Consider the following 27,129-nt stretch of genomic DNA (forward strand, 5'->3'; position numbering starts at 1 on the left):
TTTTACAAATAAAGTTTTATTGCAGTACAATCATGCCTATTTGCTTACGTATTGTCTATGAGTTGAATAGTTTGCAACACAGATCGTACTTCCTAAAAGTCTATTACTGATTATCTGGCCCATTAGGAAAACAAAGATATAATTTAAGAAATTATATTTTATTTCAAAATATAAAAAGAAAAAAACCCAAAACCACACATCTTAATTCCTCTTTATAAAATTCTTGGCTGTATTTCCAGTAAGATGGGCACTTACAGGGTTAATATATCAACCATGAATTCTAAGATAACAGCATTATTAATAAGAAATATCTGAACATTTTATACCTTTATATTAATAAGTAACTCCAGTAGGTTTCTGGGTGGCATAACAATGGAAGTATTCAACGGAATCACATAGCACTTATCCAGATTAAGATCTAAATAGGCTGTGAGTTTCTGGAAAGAAAAAGATAAATTTTCATTAGATTAATATTTGTAACATAGCAACTGATTTTTATGAATAATTTGTACCATTAAAATGGGTTGGCTTTAGAATGTGTAAATCACTTGCATTTCAACAAATGAAGTATTTGGTGGGATAGGAACAGAAGGTAGTATTGAAAGAGGAAAAATTATCACTACTAGTAAACAAAATTCTTATCAGGGGTTTGTTTCTATAAGTGATTAACAAAAAACTATTAAAATTAATAGCCTTATCATCTGATTAAGAGAGATAATCAGTTTCCTCACATGTAGTAAACCCTAATGCCCTTCAAGGTATCCATCCATTACATGTAAGAATTAACTTCTGTCCTATGCATCTAGAATAGTACTAGTTACTACCATCCTTAGAGAAACTGAAATAACAATTAAATGGTTTTCCGTGTTCTTGTGGTTCAGATGAGACTGTGGTTGAGAAGGATTATCTCATGGGATGGTTTTGAGGATTAACAGGAGTTCAATTAAATCATGTAAACACTTTGATTTCTACGAGCTCGGTGTTAGTTATTATTTACTATTTGCTTTGGATAGGCTTATTACCTTGAAGATATATAATTTCTCAAACTACTTTATAAACACTTATCAGTTGCATTTATTAGGCATGAAATATTTGCAAAGCTCAATTCAGTGACACGCCTGAATGTTCAAACTGGCAAACTATACAGAGATGCAAAATCCACAGATAATAGGTAAACTTCCAAATTGTTTAAGAAAACAAAAAATTCTTGGGACAAAATTATTGGGGGAATATAACTATTAACTAGATATTAAATAATACCATATTATCATGTTCACTTTCTCACAGGTAATAAATGACATGGTTATGTAGACGTTATGTACAAGAGAAAAGAGCTCAAGTATCTAGGGTCAAGTGTCAAATGTGAGAAAAGAAATTAAGAAAATGTGATAAAATTTTGGAAATAGGTGGAGGATCTGGGATAGTCACTGTATTCTCACTTCACCTTTTTTGTATTGCATAACAATATTCAAAACTAGGGGGAAATGTAAAATGAGAACTTAAAAATAGATTAATAAAATGATACAGAACTAAGATTACTAATATTTGAAAATGCTACACAGAAATGGGAGCGTGAATCACCTCTTATCTAAGAAAATGAGAGCACGTAAGAAATAGCAATTTACTAGCAAAGGAGAAGCAGCCATAAGGTGGGCTTTAAGGTAAACACAGCCAAGGGAAGAAAAGTTAACATGGAAGAAGGCCAAGTCCATTGAGGGTCGGCTTCAGATAAAGAAATCCATCAAATGTTAGGGCATTTTGTAGGGAAGAAGAAACGCAAGTCCCTTTTCTTTTTAAATAAAAAGTAAACTCTAAATAGAATAAATCAGAAAATACTGAAATTAAAACTGCAAAAAACATAAATTAAAGAACGTGCATTCTTTTTACAGTTCTAGACACCTGACTCACCTTGTTAAAATCATGAACAATGTTGGCAGGATCACTATCTGCAAATTCTGGGACAGGCACACTGATGAATTCAACCTCATCTTCCTCAAAAATCTTAATGTTTTCCTCAATTGTCTGGTAGCGAGCAGCCGGGGCATCTGCAGAAGGCTCGTTTAAGATGACATCATCTTTGATATACTTTATTCCACAGTAGTACACGTCATCTGGCTATAGAGAGTTTAAACACTATTTCAGCAATTCAGAGGGAGATAGGTTTTTAAATGTAAGCATTACTTAAGCTGCCACCGCTTATCTAAATAGCATTTTGCTTGCAAACTCTTACTTTTAGATGACAAGTCAGACAGTTTAATTACACAGTTAACACATTCTTTAAGACAGGGATTTGAAGTATTGTAAAAAAAATTGTTTCAGAAGGAGAAAAGCAGCTGATTTTTCCTTTACTTTTTATAGTCGACAAAAATAGAATATAAAAGCAATTATTCATCTGGTGACAATTAAATTTGAAGAAACACATAGGCCTACTTCTACCTGTAGGCATTATTTTTATAAAAGAATATATTCAGAAATGAATTTTTTTTCCTGAAATGTACTTTTAAAACTTTTTGATATGATTCACTGACTAAATGATTTTTCTTTTAGCCAAAAAAAGGAGTCGTTTTTCTGTAATTTTTACAGGAATACAAGTAGTTGTGATTTTTTCTTAAAATGTATTACAATGAAGTGGAAAATAACAGGCAGCCTAACAGATTACAGAAATCACTATAAAGACTGTTTTTTAAAAAATCTACATAAAGACTAGGTAGAAGCATGTAACAAGCAATACGTTAAGGCAAAAAAATATCTCTGGACAGGTAATTGCAAAATGTTTTTTTTCTACATCAAATATAATTCTTGTAAAAAAAAACGGCATTGAAAAAGATGACTAGTATTTCAATAATGTCTATCAACATGCAATTTTCTTGAAAATTATAGAAAATGAACATGAAATGTATACATATTATGGCAGAATGTTTCATTATTTTAATAAAATCTATTTGCCAACAGTTTCTCCAAATTTTAAAATGCTAGAAAATATAAACCTATGAAATTATTGCCAAGAGAAATAGATCACAAAACACAGATCATAAATCATGAGTATCATGAGAAGAAAAATCTCATGTCTTAACCCACTAGGATTACTATTAAACACTCTCAAGTTATAAAACAACATTCATCCTAAATTACTTCAACATCACTGCTGAAGTCACGCAATTCTTAAAGAGAAACCAAAAACTGGGAAAGAGTCAGAGAGATGTGGTGCCAGTGAATTCAGTGCCCAGGAGCAAAGGCTACTGTAGGGGAGTCCAAACTGAGTATCAAGTTATAGTCTATCAACAAGACAACATGTGATGTTGTCTGATGTATTTACTCAATTGGCAATTAATAATATACCTTAGCCACTAATTATAGTAGGAAAATGAAGGTTAGTCAATTTTGAAAAATCATCCAATAATCTATACTCTTTAGTCAGCAACATTTCAAAACAACACTATTCTGCTTTTAGTGACTTTCCAAAAGGCTCAACAAACTTACGTTCAGATTTTTACACACAACTCTAAAGTAGGACCACCACTCTGGCTAAAGGCCACAGACAAAAAGTGCAGGCTTAGAACAAATTTGGGCCAATTTTCTAATACATGTGAAGGAAAGGCAAAAAAGTCCTTAGCATTTTCCACTTACTTGAAGTGCAAAATATTTGTACAGGTATGCTCCTCCTAGAATGACACCTGCAAGCATAAATGCTAGTCCAAAGCACATGCACCAACACCAGGCTCTTCTTTGGCCAACTGGTACCACTTCATCTGGGTCCTAAAATATGAAAAAGACCAAAAATGGTCAGTATCATATATCCAGTGAGAATCATAGAAAGGTCAGGATCGAAAGAAGTCTAAAAAGGATTATCATTTTATAAACCAAGATATAAAGACTCAGTTCTCTAATCAAAATCAACCCAGGAATTATTAGGTTGTGGTGCCAGAAGTCACCACAATGCCACTCAAGCTGAGCCATCAGTCTCTTGGGAGGGTTTTTATTCTAATCCTCAACACCTCTGCTACTTATACCTCTAGAACAATAACATAGTCTATAATTTCTATTGTCTGTGCACAACTTTTGGTGATTAAAATATCTTCTAACATTTAAAAATTCAGGAAAAGCTACAACACAACTTCGTCATTAAGTATTATGGTGCTGAGCCTTCAGTGTATATTACATTATACTATAAAATTATGTATTAGTCTGCTACAGATGGCTAATAGTTCACACCAGGTATAAAGGCAATCCTAACAATACACAAGAAAAAGTAACAGGAAAATAAGGGACAGAACAAATAATACGAAACAAATTCTTTAAACAACTGGAGTCTTAAAAAATAAGACAAACTTATCCATAAATAATCCCGTAATTCCACTGCCCTACCCTAAAAAACATCCCCGTTTGACAAATGTTTTCATTTTTAAGATAGAAGCGGTAGAAAAATGAGGAAAGATTCAACAGAAAAAAACTTACAAAGGTAAGAGACATACAATTAGTTAGAATTTTTATTTTGATCCACTCAAGGAAATAATTTAGCCTTAGAAGGCCATCTGGGGTCACAATATCCAGTCCTTTAAATACTCCCTTTGCCCTTCTAACTCAGTTCCACTACTCTGTCACTACAGATTTACAGCTAATTTCTGATTTGTACCTAGGTTAATGTCAAAAAGGTGACAAACGAGATTAGTTGCTAGTGTTATCTAACTCATGGCTCAAGACACATAGTACAGACAGCAAAAGAAAAGCTCCAATTGACTGGAAACCAACATAATAAAAGATGTTCTAGTTAGTAGTATGTATGTACAGCCACTCAAGTACATGACTCTGATCTTTACTTGGAAAACTGAATATAGGATGGCTTAAGGGAGAAAGTAGACTTGACCCACACCTCTGCAGGTAATACAGGGAATATAAATAAGAAGGAAGAAAAACTATATGAACAATACTAGATATAGTTGAAGCAAGAATACAACCAAGAAAGAATGAAAGTCCAGGTTATGTTTTCAATGCTAAGATGAGAAATTTCAACATGACACTACTGAGAAAAAGCCCAGTCCCATACGTCCCAGTCAACCAAGAACAATTTAGAGCCAGATAGTGTGTGCCTATGTTAATTGAGGTTTTAAACAGAATTTAACAATATAGAACAAATGCCTTATAACTTAAAGATTGGATCAAACACTGTGAGAGCGTTACGCTTTGCTGTAGTAGGTGAACTTGTCCAAGTACTGTACAAATACTTAATTCAAGTGCACTACAAAATAGTGTGTAAAAAGAATAAGCCTAGAGTAATTTATCAAATCATGGAAGATATTCCATCTGTGAACGGAAAGCTTTAAGAATTCTACAGAGTCATAAGGTACTATAAAACGTGAATGATAAAGTCTAGTATTTTGCTTGAGCCCCTGTCTGATATAAATATGTAAGGAGACAATATACAGTCCCTAGCATAATTAATTTAGGGTGGAAGCAGGGTGGGGGGGATGAAAATGACAGATGGCAACAGTCATTTCCAAACATTTGGTATCAGCTGCTGAGACAGTCAAATGTGCGTACAACATCCACCCTGCTTGGCAGACTCCCTTCTCTAGTAGCACATAAATGAATACCCAAAGAGCATGGGCTGACACTTGTAAAAGAATATGCAGCCCCAAATGTCAAGTTGATGACAAATTTCTAGGCCTTTTGATATATCATTTTTAACTGGTCAGCAAACAATAATTTTAAGAAATTATAAATGTCTACTAGGTGCCAAGAACTGTACTAGGCACTGGTGTAAATAACCTCTGCCAAGAAAGAGATCATTCAGATCAGCCTGGAAAATAAATATACAAAGAGAACATAAACATGATATGGGTTCTAACAGAAAAATGGAGAACACAGAAAAAGGGATACTAGTGTTTGGAGTAGAGCTCCCAGAGGAGATAATACTAGAGTGGAATGTTGAAGGACAAATGCTCATTACCCACGTGGAAGACAGAGTTAAAGGGCATTATATTTAGGGCAAAGAATGAATAAAATCATGGAGCCAGAATGCACAGCATCTCCAAAGACCACATGTGGTATGGCTGAGTGTCCAACATGGTGGGGAAGGTACAAGAACTAAGAATGGAGGACCACCTGCGTGGCTCAGTTGGTTAAACGTCCAACTTTGGCTCTGGTCATAATCTCATCACTCGTGAGTTTGAGCCACATGTTGGACTCTGTGCTGACAGCTTAGCACGGAGCCTGGAGCCTGCTTCAGATTCTATGTCTCCTTCTCTCTCTGCCCCTCCCTCGCTCATGCTCTCTCTCTCTCTCTCTCAAAAATAAATAAACATTAAAAAAAAAATTTTTTTTAATCTGAAACTAAGGGTCTTTGGCCAAATCATACATTCATGTCCATGCACCACAGTCATGTACTTCCTAGAAGAGTTATCAGATCTTCAAAGTCCATCTAATCTTTTTTTTTTCCTTTTATTTCTAGTGATCATTTTCTACCTTGCATTAGAATAATTCATATACAGATCTTCTCTCTCCCTACTAGGCTATAAGGTTCTTGTGAGTATCCATTCATATTCATTTTGCATTACTGGTAGCTCCAAGCCAAGTTTAGTACTTGGTTGGCACTCAACAAATATTTGATGAGTGATGAAATTTAAATTTGTTTTTAAAGCTTGGTTATTTACTTTTCTAATGACCCATAAGAGTTACATCAGCAGCCAGCATGATAATGAAGGGTGGGGGCAACATAAGAATTCATGACACATAACAGAGTGTGGCTATTTAGCAAAGAAAAGCAGCCCTAAGTACTTAGCCCAGTTCAACATTTATTAGGGACCTGTTATTTGCAATGTACTGTGCTAGATCCTGTGGGAAATTCAAATGTGATTAAGACATGGCTCATACCTTAAGCAATTTACAGTCAAAATTAACATTCATGACAGATAAATGACATTCCATATTACAATCTGAATTATGGAGAAAGGATTAAAACATACTGAAGACAGAAAATTTTTTAATCTAAGTGATCATTAAAAGTGCATTTAAATGATTAAATTAACACTGTAAAGAGAAAGCCCAAAGCCACATATATGAAATTTAAGAAAAACCCCATGACCATCTCAAAATATGTCAAAAATGCATTTGACAAACTCTAACTCCTATTCATAATAAAATCTCTTTGCAAACTAGAAAGAGGTAAAACTCCTTTTTTTTTTAATGTTTATTTGAGAGAGAGAGAGAGCACGCAAGCAAGAAAGGGGGACAGAAAGAGAGACGCAGAGCACAAGCAAGGAAGGGGCAGAGAGAGAGAGGGAGACACAGAATCCAAAGCAGGTTCAAGGCTCTGAGCTGTCAGCACAGAGCCAATGCAGGGCTCAAACTCACACGCCATGAGATCATGACCTGAGCCAAAGTCAGACACTTAACCAACTGAGCCACCCAGGTGCACCAAGAGGCAAAACTCTTTAACATAAATAAGGCTAATGATAAAAAACCCATAGCAAACCTCATATTTAATGGTGAAACTTCAGACTTATACCATAATATTTCAAGTCAGGGAATTATAATGGCTGCTCACTAAAACCAAATGTTTCCATTTAACATTATACTACACATCGTACCTAGTACACAACGGACAAGCACAAGAACAGATATAAAGATTACCAAAAAAAAGCAAAACTATCAGGGCACCCGGATGGCTCAATCAGTTAAGCATCCGACTTCAGCTCAGGTCAGGATCATGCAATTCGTGAGTTCCAGCCCCAAATTGGGCTCCCTGCTGTCAGCGCAGAGCCTACTTCGGATCCTCTGTCCCTCTCTCTCTGCCCCTCCCCCGCTTGAGGTCTCTCAAAACTAAATAAACATTTAAAAAAAAAAAAAAAAGAAAGAAAGAAAGGATGCAAAACTATCATTATGTGTAAATGATATCACTGTCTAGAAAATCTGAGAAAGAAAAATAATTCAAACTAATTAAAGTTCAGCAAAACTGCTGAACATCAGTAATTAAAAATCAACTGAGTCAAAGATTTATATATGTGACTAGTCATACCATCATTATTCATAATAGCTCCAAACTAGAAACAACACAAATATCCACTAAATGAGGAATAGATAAATTGTGGTATGTTTCATATTGAACCTCAAAAATATGCTAAGTGAAACAAATCCAACACAAAAGATTATTTACTGCATGATTCCATTTTTTATGAAATTCTAAAAAAGGCAAATATAAGTGACAAAAAGTAGCTCAGTGGTTGCCATGGCCAAGGGTTGGTGAAGGGAAATTGAAGGCATATAAGGACATTTTTTAGGGTAACAGATATGTTTCATATCTTGATGGTGGGGGATATACAACTTTATGCAATTACCATAAATTCAATCAAGTTATACACACAGAATGGGCAAATTTTATTGCATGCAAATTATACTTCAATATGGAAAGTGCAGAGAAAAAAAAAAATCAAACAAGTTCTTATAATACCAGGCAATAGAGAAAGCCTAATGCTTTCCAAATGCTAGGAAAAGGGTGGAGTAATGGGAATTGAGAATGTTCATACAGTTGGCAGGTACAACTGCTTGGAGAACAATTTGGCAGAATCTAATAAAATTGAAGATACACACACACACACACACACACACACACACACACACCCTCTAACCCAGCAATTCCATTCCTAGGAATATGGCCCTAGATAAAGTTTTATACATGTACACAAAGGTCTAAAAATGATTACTGCAGAATGGTCAATTAAGAAAAACATTAGAAATAACCTACATGTCCATCAAGTGGAGAATAAAGTATTTAGGGTCACACAATAATAATTAAAATGAAATCAACTAGCATAGTTGATTTTGAGATAAATCTCAGAAACATAATGCCCAATTTTTAAAAAAAGGTAAGTTGGATATTACCATTGTATGATATTTAAGACTTAAAAACATATCAAATGGTACTACACATTCTCTGATTTTCTATGCTTGGATTATTCCATAATTAAAGGACAGCAACAACAACAAAAAAAATCAACAAAAAAAAGGGAAACACCCATGAACAAGGGCTTCCTTGCCAGGGTATATAAGTTTACCTGGCCTAATTTAAAACAAGTTAGAGACATTTCCTCCCCTTGTACTGCAATAAAACTGGTGCACCTTAAATTATGCTGATGAGGTAAAAGAGCTCCCATAGGTGCTGTACAATTATCATCTCATTAATCTTCCTAAAACCTCAAGTTTTTACCCCAGTTTATAAATGAAGACACTGAAGCACACTCTGGCCTATAATCATCCCTCCACAGCAGTATGGAAAGACAGTTTTTGGAAGCATTCTTGCTCTCTCACTGAACTAATTTCTGGTTCAAATAAATCTTATCATCATATGATGAAGTAAAATTACTTAACAAATTATATTTTATGCAAAATGAAGGGTAAATTCAGTTCTGGTACTTCAATTAGTTAAGAATTAGGTCACCTCAGTCAGTTCCCTAAGAGGCTTCAGTAAATGTGCCTCCATTATCAACTTAACTCAGACAAAACACAAGGGTTTTCATATAATTTTTATACTGTTCCTACACTAACGAATCCCTTCACATCCTCAGGCGCTTCCATTTGAGACTTTTTTTTTTTTCAACGTTTATTTATTTTTGGGACAGAGAGAGACAGAGCATGAACAGGGGAGGGGCAGAGAGAGAGGGAGACACAGAATCGGAAACAGGCTCCAGGCTCTGAGCCATCAGCCCAGAGCTCGACGCGGGGCTCGAACTCATGGACCGCGAGATCGTGACCTGGCTGAAGTCGGACGCTTAACCGACTGCGCCACCCAGGCGCCCCTGAGACTTCTTTATAGGATGAATGAAGAGACATTTTTTCCAAAGCTCCCACTTATACTATTATGCAATTTATTATAGCAAATGCAGTAACAAAGCTTTAGGAACCAGAATACTAAAGAAGAAAACATCTCCTAGGGTTAAAAATTGTATTACCGTAGAAAGCAAAGAAAAGAAAAATGAAAAGGAAAGAAAAAGAAAAAGGAGAAGAAAAAAGGCATAAAAATGCTTTAAGTATAACAACGAGACAAATACGGACAAGAATCAATACAGTTTATTCAACTCAAAGTAGCATGAACTACTGAACCTGCAGAAATAGATCTGGTAACTTAGAAACGTACATTTTTAAAACACATTTGGTAATATAGATAAATATAGAGTTACACAGGCCAGCTGCCCAGGGATGTGTTTGGCCTATATTCTATTTTCCAAAATACAGAATTAGCTGACAACATTTTTAAAAAGAATCTAATGATTCAAATTTTTACAAATGAGTTTCTCCTCATTGTTCTAGTTTTCTCAACTTCTCATCATTTTTCTCCCCAGTTAAAGGCCAACATACCATATTCTTTTCTACCGTGTTGCTTAGTTTTTAACCTTGATCTTCATTTCCTACTCTAAGTGTGCTTCCTTCTGAGAACCAATTTTTATAAAACAACCAGTCTAAACCATTCCTTATATAAAGGATTTTGACTTCTGAGTTTCAGACTGAATTAGTATGGTGAATAAAGAACCTTAATGCTTGAGGCACGTACGTGGCTCAGTCAATTAAGCTTCCAACTCCCGATTTCAGCTCAGGTCATAATTTCAGGGTTGTGGGATCAAGCCCCAAGTCTGGCTCTCTCTCTCTCTACCCCTCTGCCCCTCTCTCCTGCTCGGTCTCTCTCTAAAACAAAATAAAATTTAAAACAAAACCAAAAAACTCCAATGCTTTAAATGACACAACAGGAATTCTCTTATAAACAATAAATCTGGATATGGATAGTATCAGCAAACCAAAAGTGGTAACAGAGAAGAGCTGGAACTGAACAAGCCTAGATAAAACCATGGACCAAGAACTACAGGAATGAAAGATCTGTTCTAGACAACACCCAGTTCCCAGAAAATATAAAGACAATGAGAATGATAAAAGGCTACTTACAGGTATAATACCATCTATATTCTGGAAAAAGCATACTACAGAAAGAGGAAATAGGAATGGAGTGAGAGACAGAATTACGAAGCGGTATGAACATTTTGGGGTAAGGAAACTATTCTGCATCTTGACTGTGATGATTATACAACTACATTTGTCAAAATTAACACAACTGTATACCTAAAAAGGCTGAATTTTCAGTATGCAAATAATACTCCAGTAAACTCAAATTCCTCTCCTTTCCCAACTTGCAAGAACAGGACAGGGTTTTTTCCTCAGACTCAAGTAAATGATTACTAAAGAAGCTGGAAAAGATATAAACCTGTAAGAGAAGACAAAAATGAAAAGACAGCAGACAAAAATGTCAGAATTTTGGAGAATGGGAAACAGGTGGACAAGTTTAACTTCTCTGAATCAATTATGTCATCATAAACATGGATTAATAATAGCACCTATCTCACAGAGTTGGTGTAGGAATATGAGGAAATATATGTGAAACATTTAGATCACAGCTTGGTATGCAGGAAACAGTAAGTGCTCAACTGATGATAGCTGTTATTATCCTGCCACCATCTAATTTAGCTAGGAAAGGTTAAGCTGAAACAAGTATCCACTGGGGTTGAAGCCAATACAAAGCAATCTACAACAGTACTGAAAAGACCAACTGGAAAAAGATTTTACAGTACCAGAGGGGAAAATTAAATCGCTTCTTACTCAAGCAAGAATTCTAAAATGACAAACAAAGCATTTTCCAAAAATGCTTTCCTACCTATATTCTTAGAACCACAAAAGTTATGTAGGTGATTGCTCCAACAGATCACTGCTGTGTAGAATACCAGTGCCACTCATTTACTATTTGTATATGTTCTATTCACCTGACTCCTACATTAGTTTTCTTTCCTAAGTATGAAAGAATCAAAAAGACACAATCCAGGGCACCTGGGTGGCTCAGTTTGTTGAGTGGCCAACTCTTGGGTTTGGCTCAGGTCATGATCTCAGCATGGTTCCTGAGTTCTGAGCTCTGCTTGGACTTGCCTAGGCTCCATGCTGCCAGAGGGGAGTCTGCTTGGGACTCTCTTTCACTCCCTCTTTCTCTACCCCTCCCCCGCTGGCCCTCTCTCTCCCTCTAAATAAATAAAATAAAACTTAAAAAAAAAAAAGACACGATCCAGCAGTCTGCTCATTATTTATAGCACTATTGCCAAATATATATTCTGTTATATGTAGAACACAAAATCTATGGCTAAGAAGCTAAATTCTATAAAAATATAAAAAATTCGTTTGCATTTTGTCTTGTTCATTTAAATTAGTATCTGAATTATGCTTTTCACGTACTTTTCAAGTAAGATTGCTAGAATCTCAACTATGATGATAAAGTCCACATGACAAATGTGTCTGGCACAAAAAAAGGAAGAGTTTTCTAAGTGCTTGGCATTAGATGGATAATAAAGTTACTGCATTATTTTGTACTTGAACTAGAGAGAGGTTTAAAAAGTGCAAAATTAATAGAAAATTACAATGTCTACAAAACAGATTTTCATTAATGTCTTTTTTGTAAACAAATCCTACAACAATACATGAGCGGCAATACAGAAACAAAAAAAATTAAAAATTTAAGCCACTTTATAATAATTTAACTACTGTAAAAAATTATGAAATCTGAATCAGACTACCGGCATTATATAAATTGGTACAGGCCTGGGTTAAAAATATATATATAGGTCAGAACTAAAAAAAAAAATTGGCTATAAAATGCTTTTAGTGCTGGATCACAACGTAATCACTTTATATCATTAAGGACAAGCAGAGTATCTGACACAAAGCAGAATATTAGTATAGGCATACCTTAAACATTTTCTATTTTTTGTTTTTTTTACATATTTTAAAGGTACTCATTATTCTTCAGTGTTTATTCAATCTCCACTGAAGAGAATTTTCTATTTTATGAAGTGAGATCAAAAGGTACTGAGTAGTCAAAAGAAAAGCCTACACTAACAGTAACAACCAGACGTTTGTAAACAACAGCATTATCCACAACTGCTATTTACTATTAATCATAGCCTTTCCCAGAGACAGATAAAGTGGTCAAGATAGAGTTCTTCTGCCACTGGCTGAATTATGAGTTCATATTGCTCCTAATAAGAATACCAACTGTCTTCTTCAAAGTAAAAGTGTGATAGGAATGCTCTACTTGCTATAACTCATTATAAAATTAAGTGTCAAGATAGGGGGTGGGGGGAAGCAAACTCATTCTGGACTCATTTTTGTAAAAATCTTGGATTTCAAAGTCATTCAACAAGATAATTCATATTCATATTCAAATATGAGTAATTCCATTTAAAATGCAGAACTCTTGGTAAGAATATTCCAACTATATTTTTCTAAAAGCATCAAATAATTTAAATGTAGAAAGTTAAATCTTCTGTCCAAGTTTAGAATTTTTAAAGTTAGACAAAATTACTGGAAAAAAATTCCAGTTCTTGAGATGAGAGATACTTGTCTATCACGAACACATAAAAAGTGCTTTGAACCTATGCCTAGCACCAAATACACGCACGATACATCAGTAGTCACTCACATTTGATCTTGCTCCCTTATCCCACCACTCTCCTAGTTCTAGGGTCCAGGGGTGTGTGTTTTTTGCAACATTTAAATAGGTTGTTACTAATTTGGTTTACACAATTGGTTGGTCTCTCTCAGCTGTACTAGGTGCTTTCTTGAAGGCTAAGATGCTTAGTAATTTTTAAATTCCTAATATAGTGTCTGGCCATGAAGTAGATGCTTCTGAAAACGTGATCAGTACAGTTTTCAGAAAGAAAAGATCTACCATGAAAGGTCATTTAGTCCAACACATCATTTTACAGATACATATAATGAGGCCCAGAGAAGTTAAGTGAAATTATTTGTGTAGTATCACAGAACTAGTAAGGCCTGAATATCATCTCACTCCATGTACATCTTAGGGAAGGAAAAGCATGGGGCTATTAGGTAAACCACCTGACTAAATAGCTTCCGCAAATACACTGATAATAAGTGAAGTGACACCAGGTAATAATTGGATAATCCTTATATCCAATCAGAAATGACTTAGCCCGAGTTTCTTCAGAATTCTGCTATCATAATTTTATTTGAACTGAGGCACACTCATATTAAGCACTATGTGTTAACTATTATAACAGTAGTATTGTATTTATTATGTTGAAAATTAATACGATTTTTCTGTTGCTCATCAAATTACAAAGCACAGTAACAGAAAGTATTAAAATCCTATGCACACAAAGCAAAAACAACAAAGGAAAATAAGTCAGGCTTACCAGCATATAGACATTTCAAAATAAATAGAAAAGGCGAGATATTAATTATAAAAATGAAACCTGAGGCACCTGGGTGGCTCAGCTGGTTAAGCATCTGACTCTTAGTTTTGGCTCAGGTTGTGATCTTATGGTTCATGAGTTTGAGCCCCATATAAGGCTCTGTGCTCACAGTGCAGAGCCTGCTTGGGATTCTCTGTCTTCCTCTCTCTCTCTCAAAAATAAGTAATTTTTTTTTTTTTTTAATGGAACCTAAGTAGAGTAATAAAGCCACAAAGCAAAACCAGAAAGCTGGTAGGGAGTGACTTGTCTCTAAAATAACTCATGAAGGAGACAGTTTTAGAACTTTATAGAGGGAAACCAGAAGATGCCTCATCTATCTTTCTAGGCCATCCTGTCTGACCTTAAAACTAATGCTAATATGGGGCACCTGGCCGGCTCAGTCGGAAAAGCATGGGACTCTTGACCTGGAGGTCATGAGTTTGAGCTCTATGTTAAGTGTAACGATTACTTTAAAAAATAGTGCTGATAATAATGGTTTCCATTATTAGCTATTATTACCATAAAATCCATTTTTAATCTTTAAAAAGCTACCAAGACAGCAGAGTTAAAAGTCCTATTATTGATTCCCAGTTAAATAGTCATGTTTACTTCTTCCTGAAAGCTCAACAGAGTAATAATAAAGGGATAAGCAAATTAATACACTGTAAGCCAGAGAATGGAAATGAATGACATTAAACAAATTATGTCAATAAAAATTTTGAAAGCCAAAAGCATACAGACAAAAATCCCAAACTTCTAGAGGGGAAAAAAAAAATTGGTCATGTATAAGGAACCAGGAATCAGAATGGCATCAGTCCAGAAGTTAAATGAATCAATGCCATCAAAACGGTGAAAGAAAATTGCTAACTTAGATTTTTATACCCAAATAAATTACCAATTGTCAATTAAATGTGAGGATAAAGATTCTCAGACAAGCAAAGTTTTTTTTTAAAAAACTGATTTCAGACACTTTTTCTCAGATTCATACAACTGCAGATCCAACACAGAATAAAGACAAAGGCAATTCAATTCTAAGATAATAATTACTCTTGGACATCTGTATAGCAACACGCTTAGAGTACAACCAGTTGGGATGGCAAAAGTGAAGAATGACAAGTGGAATAGCACCAAGAAAAACAGAAAAATCGATGAGTTACCTAGTAAGTCTGTAAATACAGACAGGCAGGACCTGCTGTCAGAGTCTGAAGATGAATTAACAATAAATAGAAAATTAAGCAACTCTCCTTGGCCCAAGAAATAATGATTAAATCTAAGAAAAATGGGGTGCCTGGGTGGCTCAGTTGGTTAAGTGCCTGACTTCAGCTTAGGTCACAATCCCACAGTTCATGAGTTCTAGCCCCGCATTGGGCTCTGTGTTAACAGCTCAGAGTCTGGAGCCTGCTTCAGATTCTGTGTCTCCCTCTCTCTCTGCCCCTTCCCCACTCATGCTCTGTCTTTCTCGCTGTCTCTCTCTCTCAAAAATAAACATTTTTTTAAACTCTAGGGATAATAAAAAGGTTTTGTATGAGAAAAGAAATAGAATAAAGCTACATTACTCAGGTGTAAATGACGTTTATGTCAATTACAATAAAAGGAAAGAATATCAATTTAACCAGAAATTACTATAACTATACCTTAAGAATAGACTATGTTTGTAATATGTTAATATATAGAAAAGGCTAAATATTCACTTTCCATATAAGGAAGCCAGTAGGTAATAAGCTAAAACTGCAAAAAATACAAACAAAACAAAAACTATGAACAGCAGCATAAGCAAATATGGAGAGTAGTTTTCCAAATGTGGTCCAGGGACACTTTCAGGGGTTCCACAAGGTCAAAACTATTCTCATAAAAAAACTAACACACTGTTTTTTTTTTTCATTCTCACTCTCTGACTAGTGTATAGTCAACTTTTCCAGAAGCTGAATGTGTGATAGCACAATAAGCTGACCACAAAAGCTGATGTGAGAATCAGCTATTATTAATAGTCTTCTACTAAGCTATTCAGTAGAGTATTGAAAAAATGTAAAAGTGTTACCCTTCTTAAAAATTTCTCGTTATTTTACACTATAACCAGTTTACACTGTAACCAGCTAACTGACTTGAATATAAATTTAAAAAGTTTTTCTGGTTGTTTGGAAAAGTTCAGTATTCATAAAATTGTCATTTATGGTAATGTTTTGTAGGTTTATTATTGTTATTTTAAGTTAATATTGTCTTAATTTCTAATATAGTAAATATCAATAGATATAAACTGCATTAATCAAAAACTCTTTGGGATCCTCAACAATTTTTAAGAGTACAAAAGGGTCCTGAGACCAGAAAGTTTGAGAACCACTAATTTATAGAAACACGGAGCTAGGATCATCGTATATGGCTGGGCAGATTGTTCTGAGTACAAGGATACAGGGCCAAGGAGATCAGTGAAGCCAGAATCCAGTCTGTGCTCTGCTCACCAAAACCGCAGAGGGCAGCCTTTTCTAATTTTCAGAAAGGCAGAGTGTAGCCTAGTGGCCACTCTGATAACAAAAGACCGTAAGAAGCCAGAGTGAACCCAATTGCCTCAAATTAATTTTCAAAGATAGAAATTAGAATAGTGGTTGCCTCTAAGGGGAGAGGAGGAGACTCTACAAGGACATGGGAACTTTGTGAGTTGACAGCAACATTTCTATCTTGACTGGGTTGTTATTCAGGTGCGTATGTTTAAAGTCATGTAACTGTACACTCAAAATTTGCATTGTAATGAAAATAATTATAGTGTGATTTTTAAAAAGTGGGTTCCTCTGTGATAGGGCAGGATTATTTGCATTTTAAAATAAAGTATTACTTGGTAAAACCCAAAATTAAATTTATAAAACTCTATTAACATCCTTTATGTGATGGACAATACCCACTTTCGCAGGAAAATGAATACAACTACTGAAGGCTAAGGGTTTTATGTTATAGAAAGGAATCCTCATCAGAATCCTTGGAGAGCGTGATTTAATAACAATATTGTTATGTAACTGACATGTGACATAGAGATAAACAATAACAGTAAACACAAGAAGTAATATTCCAGAACAAGAATGATGAGGAAGAAAAGTGGGTCTTTATTTTAATAGATAGGGATGAAGGAAATGCCTTAACATTTAAGTTTCTATGTAGCAGGTATTGTTAATTTCATCCCAACAGCTCTCTAGAAGGCCAGTGTCACCACACTATCCTACTAACGAGGGAACTGAGTCTTGGGGAGGTTTCCTGACTTGTGCAAGTTACCAGATCCAGATTACAACATTAACATTTGCCAGTAGGATCTCACCCTATCTGAAAATGGCTTTAGGTGTGGGGCACTGGTCTATAAAAAAACAAAACAAAACTGAAATTAGTAACTGCCCTGCTTCGTTAACTTTACTTCTATCTTTAAATCTTCTACTTCTAGAAATCTTTAAGGTAAGTTTCCTTAAAACAAGTGACATGTGCAAAGTGGAATCAAAGCAAACAGGAAAACTAGACAGATGCTACATCTGGTCTCACATCACATAGCTATTTAATAATCTGAGGAATGCCAAACCCTGTGACAGCTGTAGTTATAAGTGACAGTAATGGTAGTAGTAATAACAGCAGCTAATGTCTATGGAGTCTTACTCTCACTCTATTCCAGGCACAGTGATAAACTTTTTACAGATTATCATACTCCTCATTTTGCAGAAGAAAATGAGACATAGAAAGCTGAGTATCACAGTAAGGGCTAGTAGACATAGGACTTAAATCCTAAAGTAGAACTGCCTAGTCTGATTTCTCAGTTACTAGACTCAATGGCTTCCTGATCTATACCCCTTTACTGAGTGAGGATACTGGGGCAAAAGGGAGAAACTGGTTGATTTTCCCCTCAACCATTTAAAAATGTGAAAGTAATTCCTAGCTCATGGGCCATATGAAAACAGGCAGCAGGCCACATTTGAACACATGGGCCATAATTTGCCAGCCCTGCTCTCTACTATAAAGGAGACCAAAGCAGTGGCCCATGTCAAGCTGTCAATTCTTGCCTGAAATTCCTGTATTAATTAGTTGTTAATATTTAAAACTCAGGTTTCAAATAAAAACCCTGATTCTACCTTGCCTTTAAAAACTGGAGAATCAAACAACACTGGATCCTTTTTTTTTTTTTTTTTAATGAAAATGAAGAATATTCTAACTTCTTTAATAGGTAAAAAGCCCAGCTTCACTAATTTATCTGCTTGGGCCCAGGAGGCATTGAGTTTGTGATCTCTGCTTAGTCTATCATTGTCCCGGTTAATACTGATGTCTCGCTTGGGAAATGTTCTTGGCGCTAAGATGAAAGCAAGGAAAAAATAAATTGAAGACGAAAGCTACAAAATAAAAGATAAAAACTGATAGAAGAGTGTATATAGCAGAACAGAAATACTAAAAGGTTGGCTGAGAAAATGAATTTTAAGAAATGCAGACGCATTGAAAAAAAAAAAAATTAAAAGGGGCGCCTGGGTGGCGCAGTCGGTTAAGCGTCCGACTTCAGCCAGGTCACGATCTCGCGGTCCGTGAGTTTGAGCCCCGCGTCAGGCTCTGGGCTGATGGCTCGGAGCCTGGAGCCTGTTTCTGATTCTGTGTCTCCCTCTCTCTCTGCCTCTCCCCCATTCATGCTCTGTCTCTCTCTGTCCCAAAAATAAATAAAAACGTTGGAAAAAAAAATTAAAAAAAAAAAAAAAAAAGAAATGCAGATGCAGACAGACGGACTCTGGAAATCATTTTTCCCAACACAAAGCTGGGTCTTCTTTTGGACACTACAGTGATCCAACTAATTTATTTAACAATGCAACTCACCTTTTGGGGCTTTGTATTAAATAATTTTAAACATAATAATCATATTTAAAGCAGAGTAAACAATTCAAGATTTAGGCTTTAATCTTCATACATTCTGCAAAACAGACAAATTTTTTTAAAATGTTTATTTTTGAGAGAGAGAGACAGCAGGGAAGGGGCAGAGACAGGGAGACAGAGAATCTGAAGCAAGCTCCACACTGACAGCAGAGAGCCCCATAAGGGCTTGAACCCTAGAACTGTGAGATCATGACCCGAGCCAAAGCTGGACACTTAACTGACTAAGCCACTTAGGTGCCCCAAAACAGACAAACTTTTAAAAATAATTTTGGGGGGCGCCTGGGTGGCACAGTCGGTTAAGCGTCTGACTTCAGCCAGGTCACGATCTCGCGGTGCGTGAGTTTGAGCCCCGCGTCAGGCTCTGGGCTGATGGCTCGGAGCCTGGAGCCTGTTTCCGATTCTGTGTCTCCCTCTCTCTCTGCCCCTCCCCCGTTCATGCTCTGTCTCTCTCTGTCCCAAAAATAAAATAAAAACGTTGAAAAAAAATTAAAAAAAAAAATAATAATTTTGGCCAGGGGTTGTCTGGATGGCTCAGTTGGTTAAAGTCTGACTCTTTGATTTCACCTCCAGTCATGATCTCAGTATTCCTGAGACAGAGCCCCAATCGGGCTGACAGCTCGGAGCCTGTTTGAGATTCTATCTCACACTCTCTCTTTCTGCCCTGCCTCTCTCCCACTTGAGCCCACATGCACATATACCCATAAGAGTTCTCTCTCAAATAGAAAATAATAATAATAATGTTGGCATTAAAACAAACTTTCAAATATACAAAAACCCATCAAGACTTCATTTCCTAAAGTATGAAATTCAACTATGCCAAAAAGGTTTATGCAAATATTTTTAAATCTCCAATATCTAACACCATAATTAGTGTCAATTTTCAAATAAAGTTCCTAGATATTTAACTTGAAAATGTTCAGGCATTTACACAAATTTTATTTCAACATTAATTTCTCTTCTGATACATACATACATACACACACACACACACACACCATCTAAGTCCTATAATTACTGTGGGAACCTTATCAACATTAAAAGATAATACATTAAATGAAAAATCAGAATATCCCTCTTATCATATAAAAAAGAATACTTTTTTCATTTCTATAACTCAAGATTAAAATTCTTCTGCATAAGAATAAAGCCTATGTTCATTTTTTCCTGATTTTTCCCCAAGTGACAGAATTATAGAAATACTTCATAAAATTGTTTTTCCCCTCAAATCAATTAAAGAGCTTAAAAAAAAAATCTTCAACTGTTTAAAATAATTTTGTTCATTCACTTGCTGGTAACACATAAAAGAGGATTATATTGTAGATATCTTTAAAGCTATTAAGAATATGTATCATAAATAATAAAGGGGATAATCACAACTAAATGATTTTTAATGATGTTCTTTGGGTCATATCTGTACTAAAATTTCTAAACTTTTAGCCATATACCCTGTAAAAGACATTCATTAAGTTTTGTGCAAAGAAAATAAGAGAGCCAGGAAATAACTCTGCACATAAGCTTCTTGAAAACCTAGTTCCAGTGTGACTGTTTTCTATATCATTTGGACAAAAACCACCCGAGAAACTCAGAACTGTCAAATCCTGTATTAAAACAGGCAGGAGTTATGACCTGAAAAAGCCTTTTGATGGCAAATTCCTTAACTCCTCAGTCTAAGCTCTAATAAGAATTGCCAAGTTTACCTAAAAGGTACCTACAGTTTACCTAAAAGGTTTAAGAGGATGAATTCACCGATTCTGTATTTGAAAAGACATAAATATTTTCTGGATCTTCCTCTATTGACACTATGATATACAAAGCAGTCCAAGTAGCTTTAGTTATAATATGAATTCAGAAAGTATTTCCTTTTGGAAAAAGAAAATGCCTTTAAATAGACACTCTAGATATTAAGTTATGATAGAAAAGGAGAAATAAAATGTCCCAGAATTACTACTTACTACATTTTTCAATGAACATTTAGTTTAAAGCACATCAAGCTTTAGTAATATATAATGAAAACTTTATAAGTTAAATTCTAAATCAACTATAACTAAGCCTGTGCCATGAGTTCTAAAAGATATTTCTGGTTAAAAAAAAACGCTTATATTCACTTATATGGCAGAGCTGAATTCTACAACATCTGATGTGCTTATTTTGCTAAGGATGATACACTTGCTTCTGTTTAGTACAGACAAAATATGTTTAAGGTGACACTGTGAAGACCCCAGGCAGGTAATTTGTCCTCCAAATGCACAATATGCAACCTTGTCCACCCTCTGCAGTAGCAGCAGCAACCCCAGAGGCATGTGGAAGGAGGGGTCAGGTCCTGCCAAGTCATGTGGTATGCACAGGGGACACTTAATTTATCTCCCAATATTAAACCCTCACACTTCAACTATCGATAAATACCCTCTTGGAGAACCAAAATGTTAAGGACTATAAATTTTTTACTGGCCACTGGTTTACAAGCACTAAATTACACAACTAACTAGGTAATGATATGTAGATTCTTTAAAAACAACCAAGCTCCCAATCTCTTCTTTAAAGGTCAACACATTTCAGTAAATGTCATATATTTTATGTTCCTCCTTCCTCTTCATCCGCACCAAAAAAACAAAAACCAACCACCACCACCACCACAAAGCTAAATTACTGAACCCATTAGTCCTATTTATGCAAACAGGAAACACCAGAAAGTGTAAAGAACTAAGTCCAAATGGCCATTCTGTAATGGGTAACTCAGAACTTAACTGGGGTAGTGGTCCTGTACTTTTTCTCCCACTTCCATCCTGCCCCATCTTCTCTCCCACACAAGCAGTTTCCTTTTCTCTCCCTTTTACGTCTACAACTACAATGCAGGGCAGAAGAGAGGCAATGCTATTTTTCAGCAGTACAGCGGCAGGAATACCTATGAAGCAAATTTAAGCTTTCTGAGTTTTGATATTGGGAAAGGTGTTTCATAATTCGGCATTACCAAAAAAGCTGTTACCAACTACTGCTCTAAAATGAGGGAACCCAAAGGGCGCCTGGGTGGCTCAGTTGGTTGAGTGTCTGACTCTTGATTTCTGCTCAGGTCATGATCACAGCGTCCTAGGATTGAGCCCAGCATCCGGCTCTAAGCTGAGAGTGGAGCCTGCTTAAGATTCTCCCTTGCACTTGCTCGCTCTCTCTCTCTCTCTCTCTCTCTCTCTCCCTCTGCCCCCTCCCTTGCTCATGTGGGTGCACTCTCTTGGTGAGGTAACCCAAAATAAAAAATTGGTTTATTACATAAAACCTTGGTCCATTTCTTTTCTCTTTGACCCACTGCTACTTAATACGAAGATAACATGCTAAACATGGGGAAGAAGAAAGGGCACGGTCTGGTTAGGGTGAGGAGGTAGTTGTTATTTTTCACAATTAAAACAATTTAATTCCTGCCAAATATAATTATGTAATCCTAACATCTTCATCAAATTGTAAAACTGGAAGAGTCCTTATAGACCATGTGGCTGTACCCGCTCATCAAAGAGATAAAGAAAATGAAAAACTTAAGCCCAAGCTCAGTTATGTAAAGACAAAACTGGGACTTCTGACTCAGTACATTAAGTATTTTCTTTCATATCTGCAAATATATAACAGTTTTCCAAGGCTCAAAGTTATAGACACAAATGTAAGTGAATGAATTGCTGCACCTAACATAAAACATGCATGGGATTTCAAATTCACCTGTTACACAGAACAGAGGTCATACTCTGCTATTTCTGTATCTTTATCTCTGAGCTTTGTGACAGTTGGGACAGGCAGAGGAAGGTGAAAAATTAAAGGGAAAATGTAGTGAAAAAAAATAGTAAATAGGGGCGCCTGGGTGGTTCAGTTGGCTGAGCATCTGACTTCAGTTCAGGTCATGATCTCGTGGCCCGTGGGTTCCAGCCCCGCGTTGGGCTCTGTGCTGACAGCTGAGAGCCTGGAGCCTGCTTCGGATTCTGTGTCTCCCTCTCTCTCTGCCCCTCCCCCACTCATGCTCTGTCTCTCTCTCTCTCTCTCTCTCTCTCTCTCTCTCTGTCAAAAATAAATAAACATTAAGAATAGTAAATAGCGAGCTAGTTGAGATAATCAGTAGACATGGCTGTTGGGAGTTGACAGCTACTGCAAAGACAAGACTGAAAAATGGGGCAATGGAACCTGCAATAAGAGCTAAAGAAACAGCAAAAGACAGAAGCAACATTAAAGTACTGGAATGTGTGTTACATAAGACAGATGACTGGAGTGATCAGAATTCTTTGGTAGATTCTAACCAATAGAATCTGCATTTTTTAACCAGAATCCAAAATGACATCAGGGCAGGTGACCCTTAACTGTACATTTTGAGAAACAAATGTCTTTTGGACATTGAGGTCCAGGAGGGTTTGAAGGTATTAAAAATGTCTTGTTCAGGAGTTCTGGTCCATAATTAGCTTTACTTGATTCTCTCAACCAACCAGGCAGGCAAGGAAATGCCCCAGGGGGAAAAAAGGAAGGCTGATTCGGTGCAAAATATGGGCAGTCAAACCAGTGGTTACTGGTAAAGTCACCCCAAGGAGCTAGAGCACATTATGTAATCACAGCCCAAGCTAAGATGCAGATCAGAAGTTCTTTCACAACGTCTATTACTAAGCAAAGTCTTCATTTACCGTTAAGTGACTGATTATATGGGTTCTACTTTTAACGTAGAGCAATATTTTGTCACTCACTGAAGAAAAGAAGTCTTTGAGCTTATTGCTAGAAAAAGAATGTCATTTTTTTATCTGCCTATTCATCCATGACTGCTGTGTGGTTACAAAGGAATACTCTGGCCCTCACAGCTTAGTTCAAGTATTTCTATTTAGATATAGGATCTAAGAAAATAGAAAGCAAACAGAAAAAGAAAATAGAAAACAAAGCACAGAGCTACCAATGGCTACTTTTTCACAACTGCTGGGAAAATAAAATTAGCGTATGGTGAAACTGCGAGAAATTCTGAAAATCTGAAAGCAAAGTTAACATTTCAGAAATGACAGAAAATGTTAAAAGTCAGATTTAAAGCTGCCTAGCAAATTAATTCTGTCGTTCATCCAGAGTTTCAAATCTCCTTCAGTACAGAGAAACAGAGAAAAGCTCTCTGAAGTGACATCATCTGATGCTTTCTCCCTCCCTTTTTTTAAACGGGAGGAATTATATTTATTTATAGGATTTTTTAAAAGATACATAATACGATTAAAATCTCTATATGTATCTGAGACTGTGACTGTTATGACAGGGCACTTGACAATCTATTTTAGGTGCAATGAATGTTAAATAAACACAGAGCTAGGATAATAATTTGCTACTGGAATTATCCTCTGTGCATTCCAAACATTTTCTTTTAAGACCAAGACTGTTTGCAATGGATTCAGAAAAACAATACCAATACCAAAACTCTTAATCCTTTTAGGGAATCAGTTCACTGTTCCTATTTCAAGGCAAGGCAGTCATTTAAAAATCAACCCCTGATGTTTTTGTTTTTAACTAGAACATTCCCAAAAAATAAGTACAGGCACATCCAGCTTCACATAATCTCAAATTTTTTATAGTATGTCAGTGCCATATTTTTCAATAGTAACTTTCACTAAACCATATAAAAAAAATAACTTATTACTCACACCTGCACACAATTGTTTTTTAAGTAAAAACTAAGTGTGCCCTACTGATAACACGTCTTGAAAAATGCTAAGGAAAAAGTAACTTGTGCAGCATAACTAACTTCTACAGCTAATTTCTACCTAGAGGACTGAATTTTTGCAGCCCAAAGATCTCGTAGAAAATAGGCTAGGAGTCTTTCCTTTTTAACTTGAGACCATTACAATCATATTCTAAATGAATTATTATTGTAAGCCGCTAAAAGCTACCACAATTATGGTCCCACTCCTGATTTTTAATTAGGACTAAAAGGGGGAGTTTGCGAAATAAAGGAGAATTTTATAAGGGACTTGGACAAGTTTCTCCCGTTTAGTTTCACTTAGCGTAAGGGGTCCTCATAAAGACGCTTATATAATTGAAAAACCAGTTGCCGGTTTGACACTAACATGTACACAGTAATTACGGATCTTTACCCGGAATATTTGTTTTAACTATAAAATCAGTAGCCAAAGGCTACTCTGAAAAGATCGTCATTTCGCTTCCTTCCGTCACCCGTTCCTCAGCCCCCCCTCTCCAGACCCCAAATTGAAGTTCACCTGCCAATACCGAAGGGCCGTGGAAAAAGGAGGTAAAGAAAATGCTTTTAAAATTAAGAGACTTACAGCAGCTGGACTTAGTCCAAGTGCTGTTCAGCCTGGAAACGAAAGTAGGAAGCAACAGAGGTTTAGGCTTGTAATGATGTCAGCCATTTTAGGCACATTATTTACACTGGGAGGAAGTGCCAAACTCTGTGGTTGTTTTCGTTGTTTTGCATGTCGCCGCCGGTCTCCAGGTGGAACGAACCCAGTCACGACCCAACGCACCTTCCCCCGACTGCACAACGACCGTGAACTCGGCACAATTCTTCGATCCCTCTCTCCAGGCCTCGCAAGCCCCCGATCCCGTGTTAAGCACCGATTCCTGCACACGCACTTTCTTACAAAGGAGAAGCTGCGGCCGGACACGCAAGGGGGAGCAGCCTCAGAAGAAGGAGAGCCCGGAGACCCTCCCGGGGACCCTCGCCCGCACCCCCGCGCCACCGCGAAGCGCAGAGCCGCCCCGGGCCCCGCTTAGCCCTGCGGGCCGGGCCGAGCTCCCAGTCCCTCGACCTCCCCGGCCCTCGGACCTTGCAGTCCACCGCGACGGCGTCGGGGGGGATGATGAGTGCCTCCTCGCCGCACTTGGGATCGTCCTTCTTGGCCTCCTTCTGGGCCAGAGCCGAGTTGAACGTCACCTTCACCATGGCGCGGCCTGGGGCGCCCTCGGAGGGCGGCGGCGAGCTCGAGGCGAGGGCTGAGGGCTCCTGGCTTCGGCTGCAGCCTCCTCGGCCGAGAGCGGCTCAGCGACGAAGGAGGTGAAGCGAGCGGCTCCGCGGCTGCTGAGGCGGCTACTGCTGCAGCGCTCCCGCAGCCTCACAGCTCCCGGGCGAGGGCGGAGACGGCTCGCACCCCCGGGGGCGGGGTTGGAGCGGGGAGGACGGAGGGGCGGGACCGCAGGCGGGAGGGGCGGGGCCGGGCGCCGCTCCAAACTCTGCCCCCGCCCTAGGTCCCACGCAGGATCTTGCCGGTTGGCGGGGAGCGGGGACGGGCGCTCGTTGGGTGCGGGCCAGGATTTTCCGGTTCTGAGTTCTTTTACACCCAGTTTACCTTCGGGCTCAATGTTGCAGGTTTGTAACGAAGTCAGGTGAACTTTGCTGGGTTCGCCGCGCACAGTGGCTTCACCTCAGGCAGTAGCAGGCAGGCCCTTTCCTGCTCGCTGCCCCCACCGCACGTCCAAAGACTGGAAGTTTTGGGCGTCCACACCTCCGTTTCCTCTCTATATTATGGAACTGGCCCAGTGGAGGGCAGAAATGTTAATACGCTCTATCCTTGTGATCTGACTACTTTTATCTTCCTGGGACCTCACCCAAGGGCGTTACCGGACTCAGACTTGCCATGTCTTCACCCCCTCCCTTGGAAGGTCAATACCTACCCTGCCTAATCCCAGAGCACTTCGGAGGAAGACTCTTGGCAGATTTGTATTTCGTACTTCTCACATTCCTAAAACAAAATGTTCCACTCTGGTGCAGATTTGAACAAAACCCACTGCACACCGGATGATTTGTGATTCAAAGGCAAGGTACTCAATGATGAGTCTTTAGTAATTTTCTGCAAAATTAAAAAATAATAATAATGATAAGGCAAAATTATATTTTGAAAAGATTCTTCTTATAACTAATGTGAGAGAGGATACTGGCCTGCACTGTTAACTGGGTTAATGATTGTGTAGCTCTTTGAACAAATGGTTGATCTTGTACTCTTCCACCCCCACTCTGTCCCGGTTCCACCAA

The 27,129-nt window shown here is 37.2% G+C and overlaps 1 protein-coding gene and 1 long non-coding RNA gene across 2 annotated transcripts in view; one reads left to right on the forward strand and one right to left on the reverse strand.

Moving 5' to 3' along the window:
- The window catches only part of LOC121012958 (uncharacterized), a 28,977-nt gene extending 9,493 nt beyond the window's left edge, over positions 1–19,484 (forward strand). The window contains exons 2-4 of the long non-coding RNA XR_005782425.1: positions 12,334–12,338; positions 17,920–17,924; positions 19,456–19,484. This is a non-coding gene — a long non-coding RNA (uncharacterized LOC121012958). The remainder of the gene's footprint in view (positions 1–12,333; positions 12,339–17,919; positions 17,925–19,455) is intronic.
- ITM2B (integral membrane protein 2B) overlaps positions 1–26,219 on the reverse strand; it is a 28,732-nt gene extending 2,513 nt beyond the window's left edge. Inside the window, exons 1-4 of the mRNA XM_040448424.1 lie at positions 25,927–26,219; positions 3,628–3,756; positions 1,909–2,115; positions 327–437 (exon numbers count right to left, since the gene is read on the reverse strand). Coding sequence (XP_040304358.1) covers positions 327–437; positions 1,909–2,115; positions 3,628–3,756; positions 25,927–26,043 — 564 coding nt within the window. The 5' untranslated portion in view covers positions 26,044–26,219. The remainder of the gene's footprint in view (positions 1–326; positions 438–1,908; positions 2,116–3,627; positions 3,757–25,926) is intronic.
- Positions 26,220–27,129: the final 910 nt, after the last annotated feature.

This window comes from Herpailurus yagouaroundi, unplaced genomic scaffold (assembly GCF_014898765.1).
Source record: "Herpailurus yagouaroundi ecotype Mexico unplaced genomic scaffold, PumYag 197, whole genome shotgun sequence".
NCBI classification, from domain to species: Eukaryota; Metazoa; Chordata; class Mammalia; order Carnivora; family Felidae; genus Herpailurus; species Herpailurus yagouaroundi.